This window comes from Megalobrama amblycephala, linkage group LG15, assembly GCF_018812025.1.
Source record: "Megalobrama amblycephala isolate DHTTF-2021 linkage group LG15, ASM1881202v1, whole genome shotgun sequence".
Lineage (NCBI taxonomy): Eukaryota > Metazoa > Chordata > Actinopteri > Cypriniformes > Xenocyprididae > Megalobrama > Megalobrama amblycephala.
The window spans coordinates 7,483,145-7,508,360 of record NC_063058.1 but is presented as its reverse complement, the minus strand read 5'-3'; the positions used below and the strand labels follow the sequence as shown (position 1 = coordinate 7,508,360).

General features: G+C 40.6%; 1 protein-coding gene across 1 annotated transcript in view; it reads left to right on the top strand.

Moving 5' to 3' along the window:
• The first annotated feature begins 4,983 nt into the window (after positions 1-4,983).
• spire2 (spire-type actin nucleation factor 2) overlaps positions 4,984-25,216 on the top strand; it is a 36,626-nt gene continuing 16,393 nt past the window's right edge. The window contains 6 exon segments of the mRNA XM_048158808.1: positions 4,984-5,955; positions 18,660-18,700; positions 18,792-19,169; positions 24,222-24,302; positions 24,442-24,606; positions 24,856-24,942. Coding sequence (XP_048014765.1) covers positions 5,676-5,955; positions 18,660-18,700; positions 18,792-19,169; positions 24,222-24,302; positions 24,442-24,606; positions 24,856-24,942 — 1,032 coding nt within the window. The 5' untranslated portion in view covers positions 4,984-5,675.

Sequence of the window (25,216 nt, the reverse complement as noted above, 5' to 3'; positions counted from 1 at the left end):
TCTAATAATTAATAGGAATATTGATATATAATTTCTTTCCCTATTCACTTGTTGTGTCTCCTGAAATGCCTGATAAACATGATTTAAGTCCCGGTGTCCTCTACAGTGGACATGTATAAAATCAATGTTCTGTTTCATAACAGAAAGTCATATTTTGATTTGAAACCCCATAACATTTTCCTGAGATGTTGATTTATAATAAACAATTTGAAAATTAATCCGATTTAAATAATCACAAAATATTATCATATTTCCATAAGAGTGCTAATTTTCATTTTTTTTGTCATATTTAAAGACCAAGAAGTTGTTGTTGTAATGGGGAAACCTCTAAAAATCTGGTATCTCTGCAAAGCCCTGAATGTGCTCTTTACAGGACATCCAGACTTAAAACTGTGACATGTATGATGTCAGAAAAAAACACTAAAATATAATGTCCACTACAGAGGACAGAAGTCTATTCCTGGGTCCCAGGAGGATATAACTTAAACTACACATTTTTCAGTTTTACTCATATTAGGGTGATGCAAAAAACAACAAAAACTACTATATCTAGTACTTTGTATGGCCTCCATGATTTTTAATGACAGCACCAAGTCTTCTAGGCATGGAATGAACAAGTTGGCAACATTTTGCAACTTTTGGTTTTTTTTTTGTGTTTAGGATCATTGTCATGTTGGAAGAGTGCACGACGAGTGATGGTAGCATCTTCTCTTTCAGTATAGAGCAGTACATCTGTGAATTCATGATGCCATCGATGAAATGCAGCTCCTGACACCAGTAGCACTCATGCAGCCCCACATAAGGACACTGCCACCACCATGCTTCACTGTAGGCACCATGCATTTTTCTTTGTATTCCTCACCTTTGTGATGCCATACAGTTTTGAAGCCATCAGTTCCAAAAACATTTATCTTGGTCTCATCACTCCAGAGTATAGAGTCCCAGTAGTCTTCATCTTTGTCAGCATGGGCCCTGGCAAACTCTATTCGGGCTTTATTGTGCCTGGGCTTTAGGAGAGGCTTCTTTCGTGGACGGCACCCATGCATGCCATTCCTCTGCAGTGTACGCCGTATTGTGTCACAGGAAATAGTCACCCCAGTTTGGCTTTCTACTTCTTTAGATAACTGTAGTGAACTTGCATGCCGATTTTCTTCAACCCTTCTCATCAGAAGACGCTCCTGTCGAGGTGTTAACTTCCGTGGACGACTTGAACGTCTCTCTGAGATGGTTGCAGCTCCATCTTTTTTGAACCACTTTTGCTACCGTATTCTGACTGATAAGTAAAGCTTTGCTGATCTTCTTGTAGCCTTCACCTTTCTGGTGTAAAGAAATTATTTTCGTTCTCAGGTCTTGTGACATTTCTCTTCCATGTGGTGCCATTGCTGACAGCATGAAATGGGAAGGGGTTTTAACTCCCCTTTATAGTCAACTGTCTGCTGGACACCTGTGTAATGAATAATTAGACTCACCTTTTGTTCTCTAAGTTATATTATTAACCTAACTTTCATGTTATAAGTTAAACAGATGTTATATAAAACTTAGTCTTGTCAATATTTAGGAAATTGTTTTTGTGTTCATTGAGATATTGTTTAAAATGTTACTTTTCAAAGGGGGTGTACTCATTTACGCTGAGCACTGTATATAACCACACGGTATAAGAGACAGCTCGCACAATGGGTCCAAGTAAAGTCGTTTACAAATGTGTCCGCTGCAGCTTGGTATATGCAACAATTGAAGATATTAGAAGACATGTTTGTCGTAAGGGTTTTATAGTAAAAATATAGCATATCAATTCTTCAAAAAAGAACACAAAGAATGGCCTCGTCAGCTGCCATAGTTGCAACTCTTGCGTCATCAGAACAGCGTGTTCAACGCACCATTTCCGTTTAAAAAATGTTTTGTCTGGGCTGAATGCAGTAGATCCATTTATTTAGTCTGAACTTTATTTCTTTACATGTGACGTGATTGTGTTGACAAATGAAATCGGCTACAGGCTGCAGTTTGTGTTAAAAAAAAAAATATTAAAGAGGAGTCGATTCCCCTTAATGGAATCAATTCCAACCTTTGGAATCGACTCTCAATTCCCAAAGCCTCGGAATCGACTCTTTTTGGAATCGAGTCCCAGCCCTATCGTTTACAGTCTGAGGGAGACACACGCTGTAAACAAAACAACCTTCGCAAACATGTCTAAGGATTTCGACACAGAGGAAGACTTGCATTTTTTTGCTCAGCCATATTTATTTGAACCCGAATACACAGACGAAGAACTAAGAGCGATGGAAGAAGCTCCTACACAGCAGCAACCGCTGTCACAAGCAGCGTCATTGCGGAGTCGCGAACGCGGATTGACAACAGACCCGGAAGAGACAATGCTGAATAAAGTTGTAGTTTTTGTTATTTTTGGACCAAAATGTATTTTCGATGCTTCAACAAATTCTAACTAACCCCACTGATGTCACATGGACTACTTTGATGATGTTTTTATTACCTTTCTGGCCATGGACACTATACCATACATACATTTTCAATGGAGGGACAGAAAGCTCTCGGACTAAATCTAAAATATCTTAAACTGTGTTCCGAAGATGAAGGGAGGTCTTACGGGTTTGGAACAACATGAGGGTGAGTCATTAATGACATCATTTTCATTTTTGGGTGAACTAACCCTTTAAGTTATCTGATGTCAGTTAAAGGTGCAGAATGTAAGATTTCTGTCCACTAGAGGTCGCTAGAGGCCTATTCAAAACAAAGGCGTAGCTTGATGATGCCAAGTTTGAGCGTGGAATCTTGGGACATGTGGTCTTCACATCAACGGATGGTGCAAAAGAATAGGGATAGGACTCGGAAAGAAATCATGTTCATGGATGCGATTATTAGCGTTACTGTAGTATGGAGCAGAGCAGCAGGGGCGGAGCCAGGGGTGCTATAAATATACTTTATTTATAGTGAGTATATTACTCACTATAAATAAAGCGCAAAAGAAACTACGAGCATGCAACGTCGTACAGTTCTGTCGTCTATTAAGTCATGAAATAACCAAAAAGGCTTTTAAAGCTGCATTAAAACTGTGCATGCATGTATGTAGGCCTATTATATATATATATATATATATATATATATATATGCATGACATGTCTCTGGTCTATTCTGCTATGTGAGATCACAATATAACGCACAAACTGTTATGTAATTTTTTAATGCATAAATAAATGTGAGAACTGTGCATTTGTATTAGAAGATGCTAATTTTGCGTTAATTTATAAAGTACAAACAAAAATGATCACATTTAAATGCATAAAATAATTAATTTTACATTTTGGCATTTATTTGCTGTTGTCTTCCGCATCAGCAAATGGGAATTCAAAACACTTTTTTTTTCTTTGTACTGAGTTTAATTTAGGTATGATATAACTGTTGCAATTATTTATTTTGACAATATAGAAAGTTAACTGTATTCGGTTGTGTCAGACTCATTTTTATGTTGAAATAATGAAGATTTCTGTGCCACCCCAGACTGGTTGCTGGCCCCTGCCTGGCCACCCCTATGAAAAAGTCCTGGCTCCGCCACTGCAGAGCAGGACCGAGTGTTGAACTGTATAACAATAATTAGTTTTCTGTCTATAAATATATCAAAACAGTTGTTCCCTTGTCTATTAAAACATGTCTTTGGTGTTTCCATGGTTTCTACAAAATAAAACCGGAAACCGAGGGTAACGTGGGCATGACGCAACTGACAGGCGACTCCTCACATGTCCCGGAGCCTTGGTTAAAATTGCAATTTTCTTACGATTTACAAATAGTTGCAAACTTTTGGGATATTGTACTCAAGTGAACAAAATAACACTGGCCTAGTGGTTTTTGGATATTTTACTTCAAAAATATTACATATTGCACCTTTAATGCTCACATGACATGCAGGTAAAAACATTTAATATTGTGTATCTGGTGGATCCAAAATGGTCAATATTCATATTCATGCATTTTATTCATATTTATGTTAATCATTTATGGCTTAAGATTTATCAATTTTACGTTTGATTTCATATATTTATGTACTCCTACTTTATATATTAATTCTCATCATATTTTCAAGCATTTACTTGTTATTGTACCCTTATGGTTATTCTTATTTTATCTTTAAGAATATGTGTGCTTGTTATATTCAATTGATCTTCAAGTGTTCCAGTGTGACAGATCACGTTGACACGTTTGTGGTTAGATATTGGACGCCTGCCAAGTTCTGCAAAAACGATGGTGTTTTGCTTTCAGAATTAGTTGTTCATTTGAACTTAATATGTCTGTTATTATTTCTGCTGACATGTAATAATGTAAGATTTGCAAAATTCCCTAAGGGGGTCAAAACAACTCCTATACGTATTTTTGACATCTGACCAGTCTATGACATAATGGGTAAATCCATTCGATCTTTTCTGATTAGAGCAAAACATGAGTTTGAGTGGGATGTAAATTTCCCTATTCTTATGGTATAAAATGGACTGAGTCGTTGTTAGGGAGGCTTTTCTCCTTTGCTCTCCCTTGCTCTTCTGCTTCTTCTCTCCTATCTGCAAATATCTTAATTATTGTTCTTAATTCTGTATATTCTGATCTTCATCTATCAGATAATACTCTGGATTTTACGATACTCTAAATTTTATTATTAACTATTAATTACTTCTTTCTGATTGTTATTTTACCTTTTGGTTTTATTAAATATTTTCATTATCGATTAAAGTTTGCGTGTGAGGCTAAATTTAATTGAAATGAATAAATAATTTTTCTTCAACGTCATCAATAGCCTGGATCTCATTTTCTCAAGTTTTTGCATCAGTATCTTTTTCAGTAATTGTTTTTATTTTTTTAATTAGGCTAGTTATTTAAATTTTAAATTTTTGTTTTTATTACTTAATTGCTTTTCATTAAACTCACGATCCACAATCTGGGAAACCCTGATGTGATGCAAAATTGAATTTACTTTATGTTGTTAATAACAAAGAATTGAATATATTTTCTCTCTTTATATCAATATGGTACAAAATGATCCTATTCAAATCAATGTGATGAGTTAGGTGAAAAGTAGTTTACCTTAAACTTGTAATGCAATGGATTACTAAATTAATCTGAGTGTTAGAAACCACTCGAGTTGTTGTAACAGCGCACTTTGTTTTTGTTTTGACTTAAATTTTTAGATTCTTATAACTTAATAACGCTTATTATCTTGTCATTTTTTAAAACAGATATAACCTAAACAATATTCGACATTCGAGATAACCTTCGGTTATTTATGTATCCCAACTAGTTCCTCTGCAAGTTGATCTCATCTGTTTCATTGGTCCAGTGTGTGGGTGGAGCTCAGAGAGCACTTTGCAGAGGATGCAGAATACGACACCCATCCAGACATGATGCAGGAAACTTGACCGATGCGAAAGATGCATAACACAGCATACATGTAGGCAATATATTGTCAAGAAGCCTTTTCCCCACTCTTATGCTCTATCTTTGCTACAATTGCGCATTGAGAGATGTCCGCCCGCCTCCGCTCCTCTGCCCATCACTGACTGACGTTACTGCAGACGCGTCTCTCGCGGTTCCCGGAATGAACCGCAGAATCATCATTCTGTTCCCAGACAGATTCGAGCGGATCCTGAGGAAACTGTAGGCTAAACCTCGGCCTCGTCATGGCAAGATCAGCAAACAGAAGCGGCAAGGACGGAGACTCAAGGGTATCCGCTCCCGCGGAGAGAGGTGAGATCAGGGAACTGTCTCTGGAGGAGGTGCTGAAGTCTTATGAGCAGCCCATCAATGAGGAGCAGGCTTGGGCAGTGTGTTTTCAGTGCTGCAGAGAGCTGAGAGCGCCGCGCCCGGACACGCAGCCTGCCGAAGAGTTTCTGATCCGAGATCTGTCTTCCATAATCCTGCACAGGGACGGAACCGTCACGGCACATCTGGAGAGCAGCGGTAAGGACTTGACATTCATTTACTGAAACTTTCCGAGAGCTCAACGGTGTCCTTCAACAGGCGCAATAATAGTCCAGGTTGAAGAGTTTCTTTTTCGTCCCTGAATATTTATATTATTCTATTTTACATTGGGAGTTTCACGTCCTTAAATGAGATATGACTAAAACTGCATTTAAAAGATTGTTTACATCAAAATAATATAGTTACGCATTTGATGTTGACGCTAAGACAGCACTTAAATGCATCTGGGTTGTTGTATTTGGTTCTTTTAATCCCCATAGTCTTTTTTTTTTTTATAGTTTATCTTATTGATTCCTGATGCTTCTGCATTATGGCTGGCTCTGTGTTTATTAATTATTAACTGGGTGTCTCGTGTTGCTTTGCTGAAGCCTTTGTCTTGTAAACAATGTTTTTGAATTTGATTTGAGATGTTGTAAACAGCATTAAAACTTGGCAATTGTTTCACTCTAAAATACTTCAGCATCAGGAGTGTTGTTGGACTGACAGAATCTAGCACCAGGGGGCGCTGCTATGATTGTTTTTAGGCTTAACCCTCACCCTACACTCGTTTCAAAACATGCTAACACGTGCATGGATTCATTGATTCACCGGCAGAGACTGACGCGATGTTTTAGTATTATTTAGCACTTATTGTTTAAGGATGACATAGATATAAGAAATAATACCACATGAGCATTGTTTTGGCTCGAATGAGAAAGGGCTCAGTCATCAAAAAGTTTAATCTGTATCAGAATTATATAGAATTGGTAAATCCCATGTTTTGCTATCCACTGGATCAGGTAATCCATATACTGTAACTTTTGTTTTTCAAAGCAAAATGGATCAGATCACCCTGATCCAGATACAAACTTTTTCACATTACCAATGCTCCAAATGGTGTTACATTTCACAATGTAGACTACTAACTATGAAAAGAACAACATTTTCAGTTTCCAGTCAGACCTATATGGAGGCACTAAACATGGTGATAAAATATGAGATTGGAGAAAAAATTACATATTTCAATGCTTTTGAGTTCTCTTGCAAAAGTTTTGCATTCCCCTAAAAAAGTCACTTGTGAAGAAGTTTTGAGAGGGAATGCAAAGTTTCTTTGGGGAACGCAAAACATTTGTGCAACAACAGGAAAACATTCAAATATTTTCTTGCCATCTCATATGTTTTCCATCATCATGTACCTTTAGGGTCTCCGTAGCTCCTCATGTGACCCACAACAAAAGCAAACAAATATAGGCAAGAAGGGATGCAATAGTTAGAAACTGCTACATCTCTGATGATTGTGCCAATGTAGTTTATATTCAGTGATTAAAAACAATTAAAGGGTTAGTTCACCCAAAAATGAAAATAATGTCATTTATTACTCACCCTCATGTCGTTCCACACCCGTAAGGCCTTCGTTCATCTTTAGAACACAAATTAAGATATTTTGATGAAATCCGATGACTCAGTGAGGCCTGCATAGCCAGCAATGACATTTCCTCTCTCAAGATCCATAAAGGTACTAAAAACATATTTAAATCAGTTCATGTGAGTACAGTGGTTCTATTCTCGTTGCTTTATAATATTAAGGTAGAACCAATGCATGAACTGTTTCAAATATGATTTAGTACCTTTATGGATCTTGAGAGAGGAAGTGTCATTGCTTTGAATGCAGGCCTCACTGAGCCATCAGATTTAATCAAAATATCTTAAAGGGTTAGTTCACCCAAAAATTAAATTTCTGTCATTTATTACTCACCCTCATGCCGTTCCACACCCGTAAGACCTTCGTTGATCTTCGGAACACAAATTAAGATATTTTAGTTGAAATCCGATGGCTCGGATTCAAAAATATTCTCGTCGCTTTATAATATTAATATTGAACCACTGTACTCACATGAACCGATTTAATTTTTTTTTAGTACCTTAATGGATCTTGAGAGAGGAAATGTCATTACTCCCTAGTATGCAGGCCTCACTGAGCCATCGGATTTCAACTAAAATATCTTGTGTTCTGAAGATGAACAAAGGTCTTACGGGTGTAGAACGACATGAGGGTGAGTAATTAATGACATTATTTTCATTTTTGGGTGAACTAACCCTTTAAAATTAAATGTATAATTTTTGGTTGATATTGACCGCTGTTTGGAGGATTATATTATGGCAGAAGAAAATTTTTACTTTACTGTACTGAAAGGCTTAATATGTAGCCTAATGCCTACTTCTACATTATTACTTTAATGGTTAAACTAATCAAGCGCAAAATAAAAATATAAAAGTGTGTATATATTTCATGATACAAATGCTGTTGTTACAATACAGAAGGGTCGGAGACGGAAGGAGCCTGGCGTGTCTGTGACAGCTGTATGTTTAATTTATTATATTTTTGTTCCTAAAATCCACCCTTCTGCTGGGATCAGGATAATCCTGTTTTTTGGATCAAAGGTATCTCAATCTTACTAAAAAGTTTTGAACAACACATAATGATCGTTTGACCCAGATTGGATTTCATGATCTAATCTGATTTCACGATCTTTTTTTTCTTTTGTACAACCCATTTTCAAGATCTGATCCAATCCAATAGATGAAATCTGATCATTACTATTGAAGAACTGGGTTCAGTTTCTAAACATTCTGCTATCATGTGTGCCATCACTCACAAAATGATTGATTAAATTGTCAAAATCGTATGTACAGTACATTTATATCCCATAAATATCTATGACATGGAATGTTTGTGATGTCTGCTAAATTGGCAAATACCACCTGCAATGAAATAGGAATCACAATTTTACCAATCAATTAATCAATCAATCAATCAATCATTCAATCAATCAATCAAGTTTGAAGCATATATACATTTATGGAGCTTGCCTGAATGTCATTTTCTGGAGAGTTTCTATTCTATATATGACTTTACATGTAAGAAATATTTAAAAATGGACATGCAAATGTAAATTTAACAAAGATAAATGCAATATATACATAAAAATGTGCATATTCTTTTTCTGTGTATGACAGTATGGACTTTCACCTACTGTTGTAATCTGTGAAATCTGAAGAAAAAAATAAAAAACAATCAGACAAAACTGATATTCTTTTATAATATAGTTAGCAGTCAGTGTCAACACAAAAGTAGAACAAAAATGAAATTTATATATCCTATGCCCCATGACGCTTTGCACAAATTATGGGTGTGACTTCCGTTAAGCTGTAAACAGTCAGTGAAAGGCTCGGTCTATGAATGCAATAATACGTTTTTGTTTTTTTTTTGTTTTTTAAAAATTGGATACAATGAGATGACATTATTCTAATCACCCTTCAACCAACGAACATTAAAAGGACATTTAAAAGTGTAAAAGCATCAACAAGGTACTTTCAACAGGCCATGAAAAAGCGTGATTCTTTCCACAGCAATAACTGACGGGTTAAATATAACTATAGTTATATATATCTGTATTATGTATTATACGCTGCCTTAATAAAACATGTTCATGAACTTCAGCATTGCGTGATACTGTTTCAAAGCGATTTCCATCATTTTTACAGATAATCAATCGTACTTACCTGTGAAAAGCAAACCTTTGAGGAGAAAAACGAGAGATTCTTTGTGCATTCCAGTAAATTATTAATGGGATATATCGTAAATAATATCGGGAGAACAGACCACAAATGTGCAGTATATGTTGTCTTTTTCATGCCATTACAGCGGTATGCAAAGAGACAAAATAAAATAATCACGAGGATAGAAAGCAGCTGCTGAAAAGAGCTCTTGCCATAGATATTCTTGTTATAACATGTTACGTTAAAATACCAAGCGTTATGTTATTCTCATGATGTCTAAAAAATAAAACATGAAAGAAAAATTGACAGCTCATTCAGTCAAACTGACGGATAAGCTTTATTTGTAGGGCAACCTTATGATTTGAAACGATTTTTAAATGAATGTTCCCCAAACCGGAAGTGCAACCCATAATTCGAAACGCAGTAGGCTAGTCAGGAAGAATGCAATGATAAAAAAACAAAACAAAAAGAAAAAAACATTTTGACCAGTAGTCTACTGCTTACACCAGGGCTTGACATTATCACCCGCCAAATGCGGGTTTATTTCAGCAGTGGCATGTAACAGTCACTCCTACTAACCACTTTGGCTGGTTGAATTTTATATATAATACATTTTTCAATTTTTGTCTTTTAAAAAGGCCTCTGAAATAATAAACTAAGTGCAAAAAATTTTATACTTATCAATACTGAAATATCTGAAACACTTCCAATACTCATTTTCCACAGAATAGAGAGAGGATACCAGCTGCTTTCTCTCTCTCTCATCTGTCCGACAGTGAATCGACACACAAACCCGCCTTCCCTCACTCACTTGTTTCATTTACTACGGATGAATGTTTTTGGTGTTACAGGGCTTGAATTTCAGCATCATATTGCGAGTATTTTACTCATTCCTGCACCCAAAGAGCGCCTCTCAGTACTAAATTTAGTTCTTTTTCGCTGCTTATTGCGCTTAAACTGTCAAATACACACAAAATAATGTCAGAATGCCAGTTTTTTTCGAGTATTCATGTAAACACAGTCAGTTATGTTTTAAGTGAACTTAAACAGAAAATGCATGTGTAACAGTTTAATGGATCCGTGCGTCAGGTCTTAAAGTGACAGCAGCCTAATATATCTGCTGCCAAATTATTAGATAATATTAAAAATATCTATATGGCTTTTTTCCCCAGGGTATCAATGTCAATATTGTGGCCAGTGAAAATGCTGAGTGGCTAGTAACTTTAGAAAAACATTAGTCACAGTGGCTGGTGAGCAAAACAAGTTAATGTCAAGCCCTGCAAAACCCTTATAGGTTGTGAAACCTAGTCCTAGATAACAGAAGGGTTTTTTTTTTTTTTTTTGTAGCACTGTGCAAATATCTTTTATATGTGAATTTAAGTGTGAATGTACAATCTATAGAAAGAAGATTAATGCCAATTTTTATTAGCTCCCCTGTGTTGTCCAACATTGTCCAGTATAACAGACTTTGCAAAGTTCTCCACTTGTTGTTTTTTTAACTTATCTTTTGTCTTGTGTCATTTTTTGCAATCTTGTTTAAAAACTAAAACTATTATTGGGGTTTTTTATCTCTGCATTTGAGTCACATTTGCTAGGGGAGGAGATCGCAGACATAAGAGCGTCCAACCATTTTGCCTACCCAATAACACTGAAGTCACTAATTGCTGAGTCATAATGGGAGAAAATGTACAGTCAGCTGATTCACAGAGGGATGACAACACAAGTGACTCACAGGTTGCCTCATTGTCAATTAAAAATCTCCCCCACACAAAGTTAAGGAGTTCAGTAGAAACGCTTGGATCTAATATGCACTGGTAAAGCTCATCCAATAGTCATCTCCTTCAGCCGGTGGACAGAAATGAAGTTACTAGGCCCATCCAGTGTAACCAGTTCTGCTTCTACTAGTCCTGGCAGCTAGTGAATTTAGGGATTGTAGAGATGCAGATTAAAATGAGAATAAGAACATACAGGATGCCACTGCAAAAGTAAAAACAGCAACCTTCTCTGCTGTAATGCTGCCTTCACATGCTATGGCAATTATCATAATTATGCATTTCCCAGTCAGAAATTGGACATGAACGGCCTTTCAAGTTACATTTATTACTGAGAAACTCTGAGATCATTTTGATACCCCAGTTTCCAAGTTGAGCGGGCCATCATTTTTAAATATGCCGCAAAAGCCATTGCTGTACTGACTGTTGTTTTCTTTTTTGTTTTTACCACATCACCTACAGTACATTACAGTCATGTATATTTACGTATATAAATATCCATTTCATATATATTGTATGTATTTTAAATAGCAAAAACATCATTTATTTGACCAAAATTCCAGAATCGTCAGCAAACTGACTATCTGACTATTCCGTTGTTAAGTCTGACGTCATGCGGCAGCGCTTCCGGGTCCAAACGCTCTATCTCATACCACAAGAAAACAACAAACGGTGCTAATACACACACATGATGTGGTGTAATACTACCAAAAAATTATAATCATAACCTATCTCCATACCAAAATCCCAGATGGCCAGACAGTGATTCATCTTATAAATCGTTAATATATTAATGTCTGTGACGCTGTGAGCACGGAGACTGTTGTGTCGCAAGTATTTTAAATGTTTAACTTTTTGAAATGTTAAATGATTAATATGAATAAATAGCGTTCAACGGCCATCGAGATGGCATTCCCTAGTGAAACGAGCCGGGGCTTGGACCCAGAAATGGCGTTTCTTACGTCATGACTTAACAAGTGGATAACATGGTGATTGTACACAAGATAATGTGGATATTGACTAAATATCTTCAGTATATTTTAGCTTTAATAAAATTTTCCCAAGAAATAGGCAAGAATTAAATTGATTCCTATCCTTTCCAACAACAAATTACTGGAATGTGACAAACTCTTTAGAAGTAGGAAATGTCGCTGTTGTCACATAAGAACGCTGAGGTCAAACAGGAAGATACTGTCTGCAGAGATGAAATATTGAGAGACTTGAGACAATGATTTCACCTGGCCAGACAAAATCAGAGGAGTATTCTCAGGGGTCAACACAAGATTTTTCCTGCTTGAGCCAGTTGTTCACATTTTTGTAAATACATATTTATAAATTATTCATATAATATATTTAAATGTTAAAATGGTTTCTTTACGTTTTTTAAATGTAACGTCTTGTGGTGCCATCCCAAAGAGGCACAAAATCACTTTCACAGACCATTACCTGGACTGTTTCCTGCTGGTGGAATGAAATGCCTAACTCATCCCAAGCTTTTCTTTTTTGACAACATTTGACTCGTGAATACTAACACTTACTATTAGGGATGCACCGATACCACTTTTTCCAGAACGAGTCTGATACTGATACTTTTATTTTTAGTACTTGCCAATACAGAGTACCGATACCTTTGCATTTTAAATTTTTTTAAAATATTGGGCAGAGAAACCAAAAGAATATGAGTCAAATTAGTTCGCTTAGCAAACAGATGTTTCCTTCAGTTGTTTTATGCCTAATTATGCCTGTTAAAATGTATTGTAGGAGCTACTGTTACTTTCACTGTTCATATTATTGCTCTATCATAATTTATCTTTGATTTAATAGCACAGTGAATATTATGAGTTGCTCCAGCAGGGCTCAAACAGTCAAGAGCAGTGAGTGATTTTCTCTTTGTCTTTTGTTATTAGATTAACATTGAGGACAAAGACTGCAGTACGTTTATTAGGCTGCTGTCACTTTAAGAGCTGCACGTATCCAACATACTGCTACACGTTTTCTTTCCCAACTGTTTATGTTCACTTAAGACATAACCGACTATGTTTTACAAGGATACTTGCCTATACAGGCATTTTGACATAATTTTTTGTGAATTTGTCAGTGAAGTTGTCGCAAGAGAACTCAAATTTAATAGGCTATTCACATGCTGTCTGAGAGGCAGCTTTCTGGGCACGCACTTCGGAAAAAACGTCATATGATTACTGTACCACCTTCCTGTAATAATGCATGGAACCACTCATTATACAAAAATAATGTAACAGTTAATGTTTTTACTTGCACATACGATTTAGTTTTAAGTCAGATATCGCATGTGTGCTGAGTGAACGATCAGCAATCAAGTGCATGCCATCAGTTAACGTTTGTAATATGCTCATTTTACTTTATATGCTTTATAAGCTCGTCAAGCTCATGCGTCTGTGCCACTGTACGCTCAATCCACTCCACGTTTTCTTATCATAAATATTTAATCTGTTTAACATTCTATTACATCTACTTCATAGACAAAATTATCTGATGTATCCATTCTGCTCTGTTGTCAGTGCTTCCTTGCTTTGTCAGTGCTTCCTATTGTTACGTGTTGCTGGTATAGAGATGAGGCAGATACGGATTTCCACAATCATACAATATCTTTAATTAACAACAGGCAAGGAGTACCACACATACACTTAACATAAACAGAGAACGGACGAGGACTGAAGGGAGTGAGTGCAATATATGGGGAGTGCTGACAATAGAGTCCAGGTGCAGGTGATGAGTGATGATGAGGAGCTGACGAGGGAAGTGAGTGCAGGTGTGGAGAACAGGAGGATCTTGGGAAATGGAGTCCAGGGGAACAAGGGATCTGTAACAGTACTCCCCCCTCCCGGTAGGCGCGACCTCGCGCCGTAGATGGAGACACCGGGAGGGGGGGGCGGGCGCCCTGGAGACCTCATGCAGGTGCAGGGAGAGGAGCGGGCAGGAACGGAGGTCTCCAGGGCGGATCCATGAACCATGGCGGGTCTTGAGCCGTGGGCAGCCATGGTGGGTCTGGAGCCGTGGGCAGCCATGGCGGGTCTGGAGCCGTGGGCAGCCATGGCGGGTCTGGAGCCGTGGGCAGCCATGGCGGGTCAGGTGCAGCGGGCAGCCATGGCGGGTCTGGAGCCGTGGGCAGCCATGGCGGGTCTGGAGCCGTGGGCAGCCATGGAGGGTCAGGTGCAGCGGGCTGCCACGGAGGGTCAGGTGCAGCGGGCTGCCATGGAGGGTCAGGAGCCCTGGTGGGCTCTGGCGCTTCCGAAACCCCGCCCAGGAGTTCCCCACCCACAGGTACCGGAACGGGTACTAGGCCCCCCCCCCAAAAATACATGGGGAATTTAAGGAAAGTCTTTAAAAGTCTGAGGAAGGGATTGTTTCTGTGGGCAGGAGTGGGCTTTAGGGCGGTGGAGCATGGAGCTGAGGGCTCGGCGGTGGTTGGAGCGGCTGGCTCGGCGGCGGCTGGAGCTGAGGGCTCGGCGGCGGCTGGAGCTGAGACTGGAGATACTGGCTCGGCGGCGGCTGGAGCTGAGACTGGAGATACTGGCTCGGCGGCTGAGACTGGAGATACTGGCTCGGCGGCTGAGACTGGAGATACTGGCTCGGCGGCTGAGACTGGAGATACTGGCTCGGCGGCTGAGACTGGAGATACTGGCTCGGCGGCGGCTGGAGCTGAGACTGGAGATACTGGCTCGGCGGCTGAGACTGGAGATACTGGCTCGGCGGCTGAGACTGGAGATACTGGCTCGGCGGCTGAGACTGGAGATACTGGCTCGGCGGCGGAGACTGGCGCTGCTTGCTCGGCGGCGGAGACTGGCGCTGCTTGCTCGGCGGCGGAGACTGGCGCTGCTTGCTCGGCGGCGGAGACTGCCGCTGCTTGCTCGGCGGCGGAGACTGCCGCTGCTTGCTCGGCGGCGGAGACTGGCGCTACTTGCTCGGCGGCGGCGGCTAGAGCAGCAGGCTCGGCGGCGGCGGTTGGAGCAGAGGGCTCGTAGGCGACGGCTGGAGCTAAGGGCCAGTCCATCCCCTCAAACACTACTAGAATGCCCGTTGGTACGGGAGTGGGCTCGCTGGCGGACACTGGAGAGAGCTCAGCAGCAGGCTTGGAGAGGATTGGAGCGGGCTCTGGAGAGACTGGAGCGGGCTCTGGAGAGACTGGAGCGGGCTCTGGAGATACTGGAGCGGGCTCTGGAGATACTGGAGCGGGCTCTGGAGATACTGGCGCGGCTTGCTTCCTCCTCCTCCGTTTACGGGACCCAGTTGAGGAGTGTGGGTTCCGTGTGGGGCAGGCAGGGAGTTCGCTGGAGGGGTATGCGGAGGAAGACGGAGCTTGGCAGACTGGCCGGGCTGACCGTGTTTTTGGAAGGACTGGACGAGAGGAACACTCAACATTCGGAACCTCTTGGACTAAGAATTCAGAGCAATTTAAATACAAAACTAAATTTATAGCATCAGTTAAGGAAACATAATCGTCAGGTTCAATAAAGCGAATAGTGTTCTCATCCAGTCCATCCAAAAACAGGTCGATCAACTGAGCATCCGACCAATCTGTCAAATAAGCGAGCTCTACGAACTCCTCCACATACCTCTCCAGCGAACGACCCACCTGTAGGAGCCCGATGAGTAGATCGCCAGCAGTTAGAGGTGTTGGAGGAGCAGGAGCTAAGGAGCTGGTCAAAGTCTCCATCCTTCTGTGGAAATCCAGTCAGTTGGGTCCGTTCTTCTGTTACGTGTTGCTGGTATAGAGATGAGGCAGATACGGATTTCCACAATCATACAATATCTTTAATTAACAACAGGCAAGGAGTACCACGCATACACTTAACATAAACAGAGAACGGACGAGGAGTGAAGGGAGTGAGTGCAATATATGGGGAGTGCTGACAATAGAGTCCAGGTGCAGGTGATGAGTGATGATGAGGAGCTGACGAGGGAAGTGAGTGCAGGTGTGGAGAACAGGAGGATCTTGGGAAATGGAGTCCAGGGGAACAAGGGATCTGTAACACCTATACTCGTATCCATTTTGGTGCATCCCTGCTTACTATTCTATTATATTTCTATTTGATTTATTTATATATTTTTATTTTAAAAATAAACCATCACTTGGTTCTGTCAAGTGGCCTGAGACTTTCTCAACCTGGCCCGAGCCAGCAGGCCATCCTTATTGTTGAGCCCTCTTCCAAGGACATTATATCAAACAGGGGGCCTCTAGTCCAGTAGTTCCCAACCCTACTCCAACTCTGCACCTAATCAAACACACCTTATTCAACTCATCAGCTCGTTAGTAGAGAGATTACAGAGTGACATCCAAAATGTGTACCGTTGGGTGAACTCCAGGACCAGTGCTGAACCCTATTTATATTGGCCAGTATAGACCCCTTAAAAGTTTGTAAACATTGCAACGTTTCTTGGTGGGCGGGGATTAGCTGGAGGCAAAAAGAGACGCTGGACTCAATGTTGACAAGCGTAAGCTAGCATGTTTTAGGAGGGATTTATTAAACATAGATGCAGAAGAAGGTTCAGAACTGTCCGAATATGTACAGTCACTGACTCTGCGGGACCGTGACAGCTATTTTTGTCAATTAACTTAAGTTTTGGATATTTCCTAGACAACATATGAATTACTTTCGGGTGGTTCGGGGCATTTTGTCAAGGTTTATTGTCTAATGTAACCTAACGCTGGGCTAACTATGATTATGGCTAGCAATGTGGATTATGTTAAGAGACCATTCAAAGGATGGCACACACATCTATCGTTGTATGTTTGTTTAACATTTAAGCTAGCTAGTGTGCTGAAAGTTGGCGACATTTCACCTATAAAACAGAAACTTGCTGATTTGTACTAGATAAAACCAACACACCATTACATATGCATCGATTATTTTACCTGATATGAAGTGTGCACTGCAAACACGAGCATTATTTATGATCGTCTCCGTCCAGTCTGTACGCCGTATTGCTTTCAACCACAATTATCTTTTTGATTTCTGTGAAGGAATGTCTGCCGGGATCTGGTAAAACTTTAGTTTTGAACCAAAAGTCCTGTTCCTTCTATTCTGGCAGCCAAAAACACAACAAGACGACATTTTAAAGTCAAAACCTCAAACTTTTAGCGCGCCCGCTATTAGTTCTTATTTATGTTTTGCCTCCAGCTAGAGCGGTGACGTCACAGTGACGTAGGCGATTAAGGGGTCTATAGTTAAAGCCACAGCTCACTTGTTTTGTGTGCAATCCGGTCAGTGATGGTGGGGTCATGGAGTCCTAGAGTAACTAGAGATTTCTGCAGTCATTAAATATAGCTATTAGTCTCATGTCTGGCACCTTTAGTTGAATGGTCAAGTGAAAGGACCTAACTAGAGACTTGAAGACGTCTTTAATTACCTAATGTCTTCCACAGAGACCATCTTATCCACGTCTAGACATAAGAAAGACCTTGGATGTGCTTGTTGGGGACACTTCTACCATACCATTATTATGTCGCCAGAGGGCACTGTTGTCTGATCAATAACTAGTCCTTATGGCATAAGTTTTATGATGGAAGTGAAAATGGTTTCACATTTTTTGTTTTGGGTGAATTGTAGAAAGCTTTTACCTTTGATATGATTAAATTTTCATGGTCTTGGAATATATCTTGGAATACACTGACCCTCTGAAAGTGCCTGAAACTGCATATTGAGAGGCCTACAGTGCAGTTGCACTCACTGTAAAAACCTTCCTAGTAAGAATAAGTTTAAATCTTCAGTATGTTTAGGTCAGAGCAGCCCTTGTCTATCTACAATTTAGGTAGGCTACAATATGTCAAAATCACAGCATCAGAGATTTACTAAAAGTGATAAGTATTGCAAAATAAAATATGTGGACAACTAAAACTGCTGAATTTCAGCATTACATTCAGAAAAATGTCATTTACAGGTTTATACTTTTGGAATGTCAACATTTTCTGCTGCTAAACATGTTTGTGATTCATTAAAAAACATTACATGTCAGATTCTTAGAAGATTGGTAAAAAACAATATTCAATAATTTACTGCTTTTTACTATGATACATTTTAAATCTGGTTATATATTTAACCCATATTTAATGAAACTGTATTAAGTGCTATCAATTTTGGTACAGTTTGCTAATCTGAAAGGTAAGCAAAGAGAGAATACATGATAATATGCATAGCTTGCACAAATTTTAGCTTACATAGTTGAGAGAGAGCAATTCCATATAGTAAAATGTGGCATAGCAAGCATAAACTTTTTAAATCATTAGCATTTCATGTAATTTCATTCACTTGGATGGTTTGTGACACTAGTACTGTCATGAATGTCTACATTTAATTCGCAGTTTTCTTCCGCTAATCTGCTTTTCTTTTCTAGATGACAGTAATGCTACTTGTGGTTCTGCTGCTGATGGAAAGGTGAGCCAATTATGGCACATTATATAATTATGTCATATTTGCAGTCTCCATCCCCTAACAAACCCCATCTCTTCACCCTACACGTGTGCAGCTGGTCCAGTCCATGGGTGTTGCAATCTACCGTGCTTTGGACTGGGGTCTGGATGACAGTGAGGAACGGGAATTGAGCCCTCAGCTTGAACAGCTCATTGAGTTTATGGTCGGTGGTCAGGACTGTAGCGAATCTAAACACTGTGGCAGTAATGCAGCTAAAGACGAGGGCTACAGTGGCCAAGAGGAGGATGAAGAAGAGGAGGAAGAAGGCACAGTGCATGGCATTCATACTGTTCATCAGGTCATGACGCTTTGTGCCGACAGACTGGCAAATCCAACTTTGGCACCAGAGCACTACCAGGCTGTGTGTCGGGCGCTTTTCCTGGAGACCCTTGAGCTTCAGACCTTCCTCAGCAGGATAAGAGATGCCAAAGAGGTGAAAAGCCATACTGATGGAACTATGGTGCTCACATGGGTTGCGTCTGTGATCATATTTTTGTTAAAGGATTAGTCCACTTTTAAATAAACTTTTCCTGATAATTTACTCACCCCATGTCATCCAAGATGTCCATGTCTTTCTTTCTTTAGTCGAAAAGAAATTAAAGTTTTTGATGAAAACATTCCAGGATTATTCTCCTTATAGTAGACTTCAATGGGCACCAAACAGTTAAATGTCAAAATTAGTTTCAGTGCATCTTCAAATTGTTCTACACGATCCCAGATGAGAAATAAGGGTCTTATCTAGTGAAACCATCACTCATTTTCTGAAAAAAAAATGAAAATTATATAAGTTTTAATCATAAATGCTCATCTTGAACTAGCTCTCATCTTCTTCTCTATTAGAATTCCAGCATTGTAGACACTGCTAAGTGTATAACTGCCCTCCACAGGTCAAAGTTTGAACTAATTGTTATATAATATTGAACTAGCATATTGCATATAAAAATTAGTTCAAACTTTGACCTGTGGAGGGCAGTAATACACTTAGCAGCGTCTACACTGCCAGAATTCTAATAGAGGAGAAGAAAGAGCTAGTTCAAGATGAGCATTTATGGCTAAAACTTATATAATTTTCATTTTTTTTTCAGAAAATGAGCAATGGTTTCACTAGATAAGACCCTTATTTCTAATCTGGGATCGTGTAGAACAATTTGAAGTAATTTTGACCTTCAACTGTTTGGTGCCCATTGAAGTCCATTATAAGGAGAATAATCCTGGAATGTTTTCATCAAAAACCTTAATTTCTTTTCGACTGAAGAAAGAAAGACATGGACATCTTGGATGACATAGGGGTGAGTAAATTATCAGGAAAAGTTTATTTAAAAGTGGACTAATCCTTTAATTAATGCATCTTTAATAAAATATGAAACACTGAAATGAGAGAAAAAAACACTTATTTGCGGCCTATTTAAGTGGGTTCTGAAATGGTGGGTTGCAAAACCAAAATTGATTACATGTCATTCATTTCTGATCTCGTACTGTAGAGAAAAAAATTATAAATGCAATTACACATAACTAAACATATTTATAGTCAAAATAACCAAATAAACAGCCTCATCGTATAAAAGGGAGGAGAAAGTGTTTGTTTTTGTTATCAAAGTTCTAGTGAAATTAGATTTAGCAATTAATTAGAATCCCTAGAAACAAATGAATGAGAAGGTAAAGACAGTGACAAACAAAGCCATGACCTATAAACTATACAGAGCATGCCAATGAAAGTATTACACTAAACAAGACATGATAATGAAACTAAACATGACATGACCGTGATATTACCCAGGGTGACACAAAAGGCCTGAAGGGAGAATTGGCCAGAGGAGAACTGGCCCCCTCACTGAGCCTGGTTTCTCTCAAGGTTTTTTTCTCCATTCTGTCACCTTATGGAGTTTGGGTTCCTTGCCACTGTATGTAACCCGGTTCCCTGAGAAGGGGAATGAGACGCTGTGTTATGGAGTTGACGCTATGGGAACGCTTCGTGTGAGCTGGTGTCTGAAGCACATGTCAATTCACTCCAAACTTGATTGGCTAACACAGTCAGGTGACATCACAGGCGCACCAATGGGTTATAAAAGGGCGCCTAGAGAAAATGTCATCAGCTTCAGATTGTCTGAAGGAAGACATACAGCCATGCCTAAAGTATGGCAATGCGATGCAGCATCTCGTTTCCCTTTTCAGGGAACCAGTTTACATAAATAACCTAGTCGTTCCCTTTCAAAGTGGACGAACTATGAAAGCACGGAGAGCACATATTACTCCAGCCTCTGTATTACCAGTACCAAAGAGGTGACAGATGAGGGAATGAGACACAAGTGGTGAAACTGCCCATTCTTTTGTTCTGTATTCACTCCTATAGCAAAATAGGGAGAATACTGATACCATCTTCATATCTTGTATTTGAGAGGGCAACAGAAAAAGAGTTGGATGCCAGTGGCGCCATTGCCCAATCTCTTCAACTGCATCTCCGCAAAACAATACAAAGGAAGTACATCAATATCAGCTCCATACTGGAAAGGGCAACAGATGAAAAGAGGACGCAATAGCTACATCCACTTTCTCTCCGAAAACAGCACATACTATGTGCATAAAACTTAACATCCCCTTACTAGAAAAGCAGCCCAGCAGAAAGGGTTCTCAAGTGTTTAAAATGACCTCTCTGAGATCCATTTTTGGCTTTCTGCAAGGTCGCCGCTTCATAGTATTATGATACAGGAATATTGGTATTAATCAAAATATGATTGTAACGCAGTTCGTAGATACGGGAAAAAGGAGGCGGGAACCGACGAACATTCAACATAACTTTAATATAAAATAAACAAAGAACAAAACAAAAGTAATGCCGGCAGACCCTCGCGGACGTCTGCCGGCCACACAAACATAATAAAACATAAAACTGTCCTTCACTGTCGTCACTCCTCCTTTTATGCTCCCAGAGCTCCTCCGTGAGAGACTCAAGGCCGGTGCGCCTCCCAGGTGAAGCTCATTAATTCTTGCGCCACCGGCCTTGCGCCGTTCCCTCACGGCTCTCGCCCGCCCTGGTCGCCACATACCCCCATCGCCCCTCGCAGGCCGGGGGGGTACTGCCGCGACTGCGCTTACTCCCCCCCCCGGGGGCCTGTCTTGGTGGCACCTGGGGGTAAGGACAGACGAGACGATAGAAAGGAGACGGAAGCAAGGGGAGCGACAGAACGAGAGAGGGGAGAGAGGAAAAAGAAAAAAAAAATTCTGGGTCCGGTTCCCAGACACACTGCCGCTCGGTCCTCAGCCTGCCGAGAGGCTCTTCTTCGCAGTGCCATGCGATGGCACTGGACGCTCGGTAGACGGCCCTATCCTCGACTGCCTCCTGGCGGTCGGCGATGGCTCCTCTGGTTGAGGGCAGCCGGCAGCGAGTCCGCCGTCCCCTGCTCCTCCCCTTCATGGCGGATGGCAGCAGGCTACGGCAGACGACGGCAACTCCTCCGCTCCCTCCAGGACGGCAGCCACCCCACCTCGTCCCAGGAGCACGGCATCCGGGTCTCCGTCCCACCTTTCACAAGGCTCCAGTACCACCACCTCGGGCAGCCTCTCGCGGTCTTCACTCCCGCGCTGCCCGAACTCCGGAGCACCGCGATCCCCCTCAGCAGCGAGGGCTCTTCGACAGCATGTCCCTCCTTCCTCCTGGGTTTCAGCACCAATGTAATGTAGTTCGTAGATACGAGAAGAAGGAGGCGGAAACCGGCGAACGTTTTTCTCATTTTTCTCAAACATATCAGTCTGCCTTTCCTTGATGGTGATTTATATTAATTATCATTGCCAGTATTGCATTCAGAGCTCTCTGTCTTTAAATTTTAAGGTAAAGGAAAATTTCTATGGTGTACTACTAACTGTAACACTGTAGTACATACTGTGTACTTATTATAGCAATTACAATAACTGGGAAATAACTAACCCTAAACCTACCCCTAAACCTAACCTTAACCCATGTAGTTACCTTATATTACAGTACTTTCTTGGGTAAGTACAATGTAAGTACATGTACTGTAAAATACAGTATAACCAACGATCCTAGATCCTCTGAAGAAGAGGAAGAAAGAGTGGTGTACAACCAAAATGTATGTACCGTTTTAAGACTGTACTGACGTCTGCAGGTGTCTGAACGAACCCTGCCGCCTCCCCCTCAGCGACACCAGTCGCTCCATGATCGAGTCCTGGCTGAGATCAGACAGGATCACAAACTGAAACCTGTGGAGCCACACAATTCAAAGAGATGTATGTCCCCTGCTCCTCCCCTTCATGGCGGATGGCAGCAGGCTACGGCAGACGACGGCAACTCCTCCGCTCCCTCCAGGACGGCAGCCACCCCACCTCGTCCCAGGAGCACGGCATCCGGGTCTCCGTCCCACCTTTCACAAGGCTCCAGTACCACCACCTCGGGCAGCCTCTCGCGGTCTTCACTCCCGCGCTGCCCGAACTCCGGAGCACCGCGATCCCCCTCAGCAGCGAGGGCTCTTCGACAGCATGTCCCTCCTTCCTCCTGGGTTTCAGCACCAATGTAATGTAGTTCGTAGATACGAGAAGAAGGAGGCGGAAACCGGCGAACATTCAACATAACTTTAATATAAAATAAACAAAGAACAAAACAAAAGTAATGCCGGCAGACCCTTGCGGACGTCTGCCAGCCACACAAACATAATAAAACATAAAATAAAGTCGAGGCCTGATCCTCTCTCGTCCTTCACTGTCGTCACTTCTCCATTTATGCTCCCGGAGCTCCTCCGTGAGACACTCAAGGCCGGTGCACCTCCCAGGTGAAGCTCATTAACTCTTGCGCCACCGGCCTCGTGCCGTTCCCTCACGGCTCTCGCCCGCCCTGGTCGCCACAATGATATTAGTCAAAATATAGCGTATGTTGCTAAATGTCCTTAAATGTACTTGCGCTTAAAGAGACGTGTCCTGAAAAGTTTGAAAACCACTGCAATCAACAATTTGGTAATGTTTGGTGTCACTTGATGTCCAGTGTAGCAATACCAGTAGAGATCCATTGGCTGGGAATATATAAATGGTGTAAATTGTGCCCAGGCAACATGTTTATGTCTCATGATTTTTTCTCCCAAACTAATCAAGGGCAAAACCTGCAAACACAGCCTATTTCATTGGTCAACTCAATCACGTGGTCACCTTTCAAGTAAAGTCTTCATGGATTCAGTTCAGAGGTCAGAAATATCATGAATGGATCCGGTTGAGACAGATATCTATCAGGATGTTCTACCATTACTATACTAAGATTAAGGTTAGGGTTTAGGGGTTAGTATTTGTTGCAGTGTTGTGTAGGCAATCAGCCCTGTGATTGACATGACTTTAGAATCAGCTGAAGGCGGGGGTTTTTCTTTACTGGTTTGAGGATAAAAACACTCCTTTACGTCACATAATGTAGTTTGTGTGATAATTTAATATTCAAAGCTTCATACCCTCTTCTCTTATGTTCTGATAAGTATCTGATATTTTCCTGTAGATGCTGAAGAAGATCAGAACGGAGGAACCACAGAAGGAAAATTCCAATGCTGAGCTTGATGCTCTTCAACACACTGACTGGGTAAAAGACATACTTATTATAACAGTAGTTGAAATTGTAGTTTCATTTACTCATATTTGTCTTTGTGATGTCTAGCAGTGTATGAGCTATGGTTAATGTAATGAAGGAAACTGTGTGTGTTTGTCTTTCGTTCCTTTAGACTCGGCTATGGGTGCAGCTGATGAAGGAGTTGAGGCAGGGTGTGAAGCTCAAGAAGGTAGAGGAACAGCCCTTTAACCCTCTGCCAACGGAGTTCAGCCTCACGCCCTTTGAGATGCTCATGCAAGATATTCGTTCACGCAAATATAAACTTCGCAAAGTTGTGGTGAGTCCATTCTAACTATGCTTACTCATGCTGGGGGCACTGAAAAGGCACTGAGGTTGCTGTAGTAAGCACATTTTAAGTGGTTTATCCCCGAATTAATCTTATCCTAACTCGGTAAGTAGACTATATGTGTGAGATTATGGCTTTGGAAAGCCTTTTAGCTGATGCAGCATGACAGTGATTAACCATTGTTTTTATATTTGATAATAACTGTAATATCATGAATCTATGCCTCTTTTTCTTCTGCAGGTAGATGGAAATATTCCCACGTGTGTTAAACGAAACGCTCATGAGCTGATTTTGGACTTTATCAGATCAAGACCCCCTCTTAAACCAGTTAGTCGCTCATAATATCTTGTAACTAATGTGCAGTAACACCATGTCCCAACCAGACACAATACAGTGCACAATACAAATACAATCTCTTACTAGTCACAATCATGACAAGCAGCAGGATACTTTGTTTGTCATTTGGAATCCATTTTTGCAGTCTTGCACTGGGTAACATCCATCGTTCTACTCCACATAACCGTTTATTCAAACAGAGACCTCTGCCCTTGTTTCAGAAATATTTTTCACATTAAGTTTCTCCATAAAGAATTCTATTCCA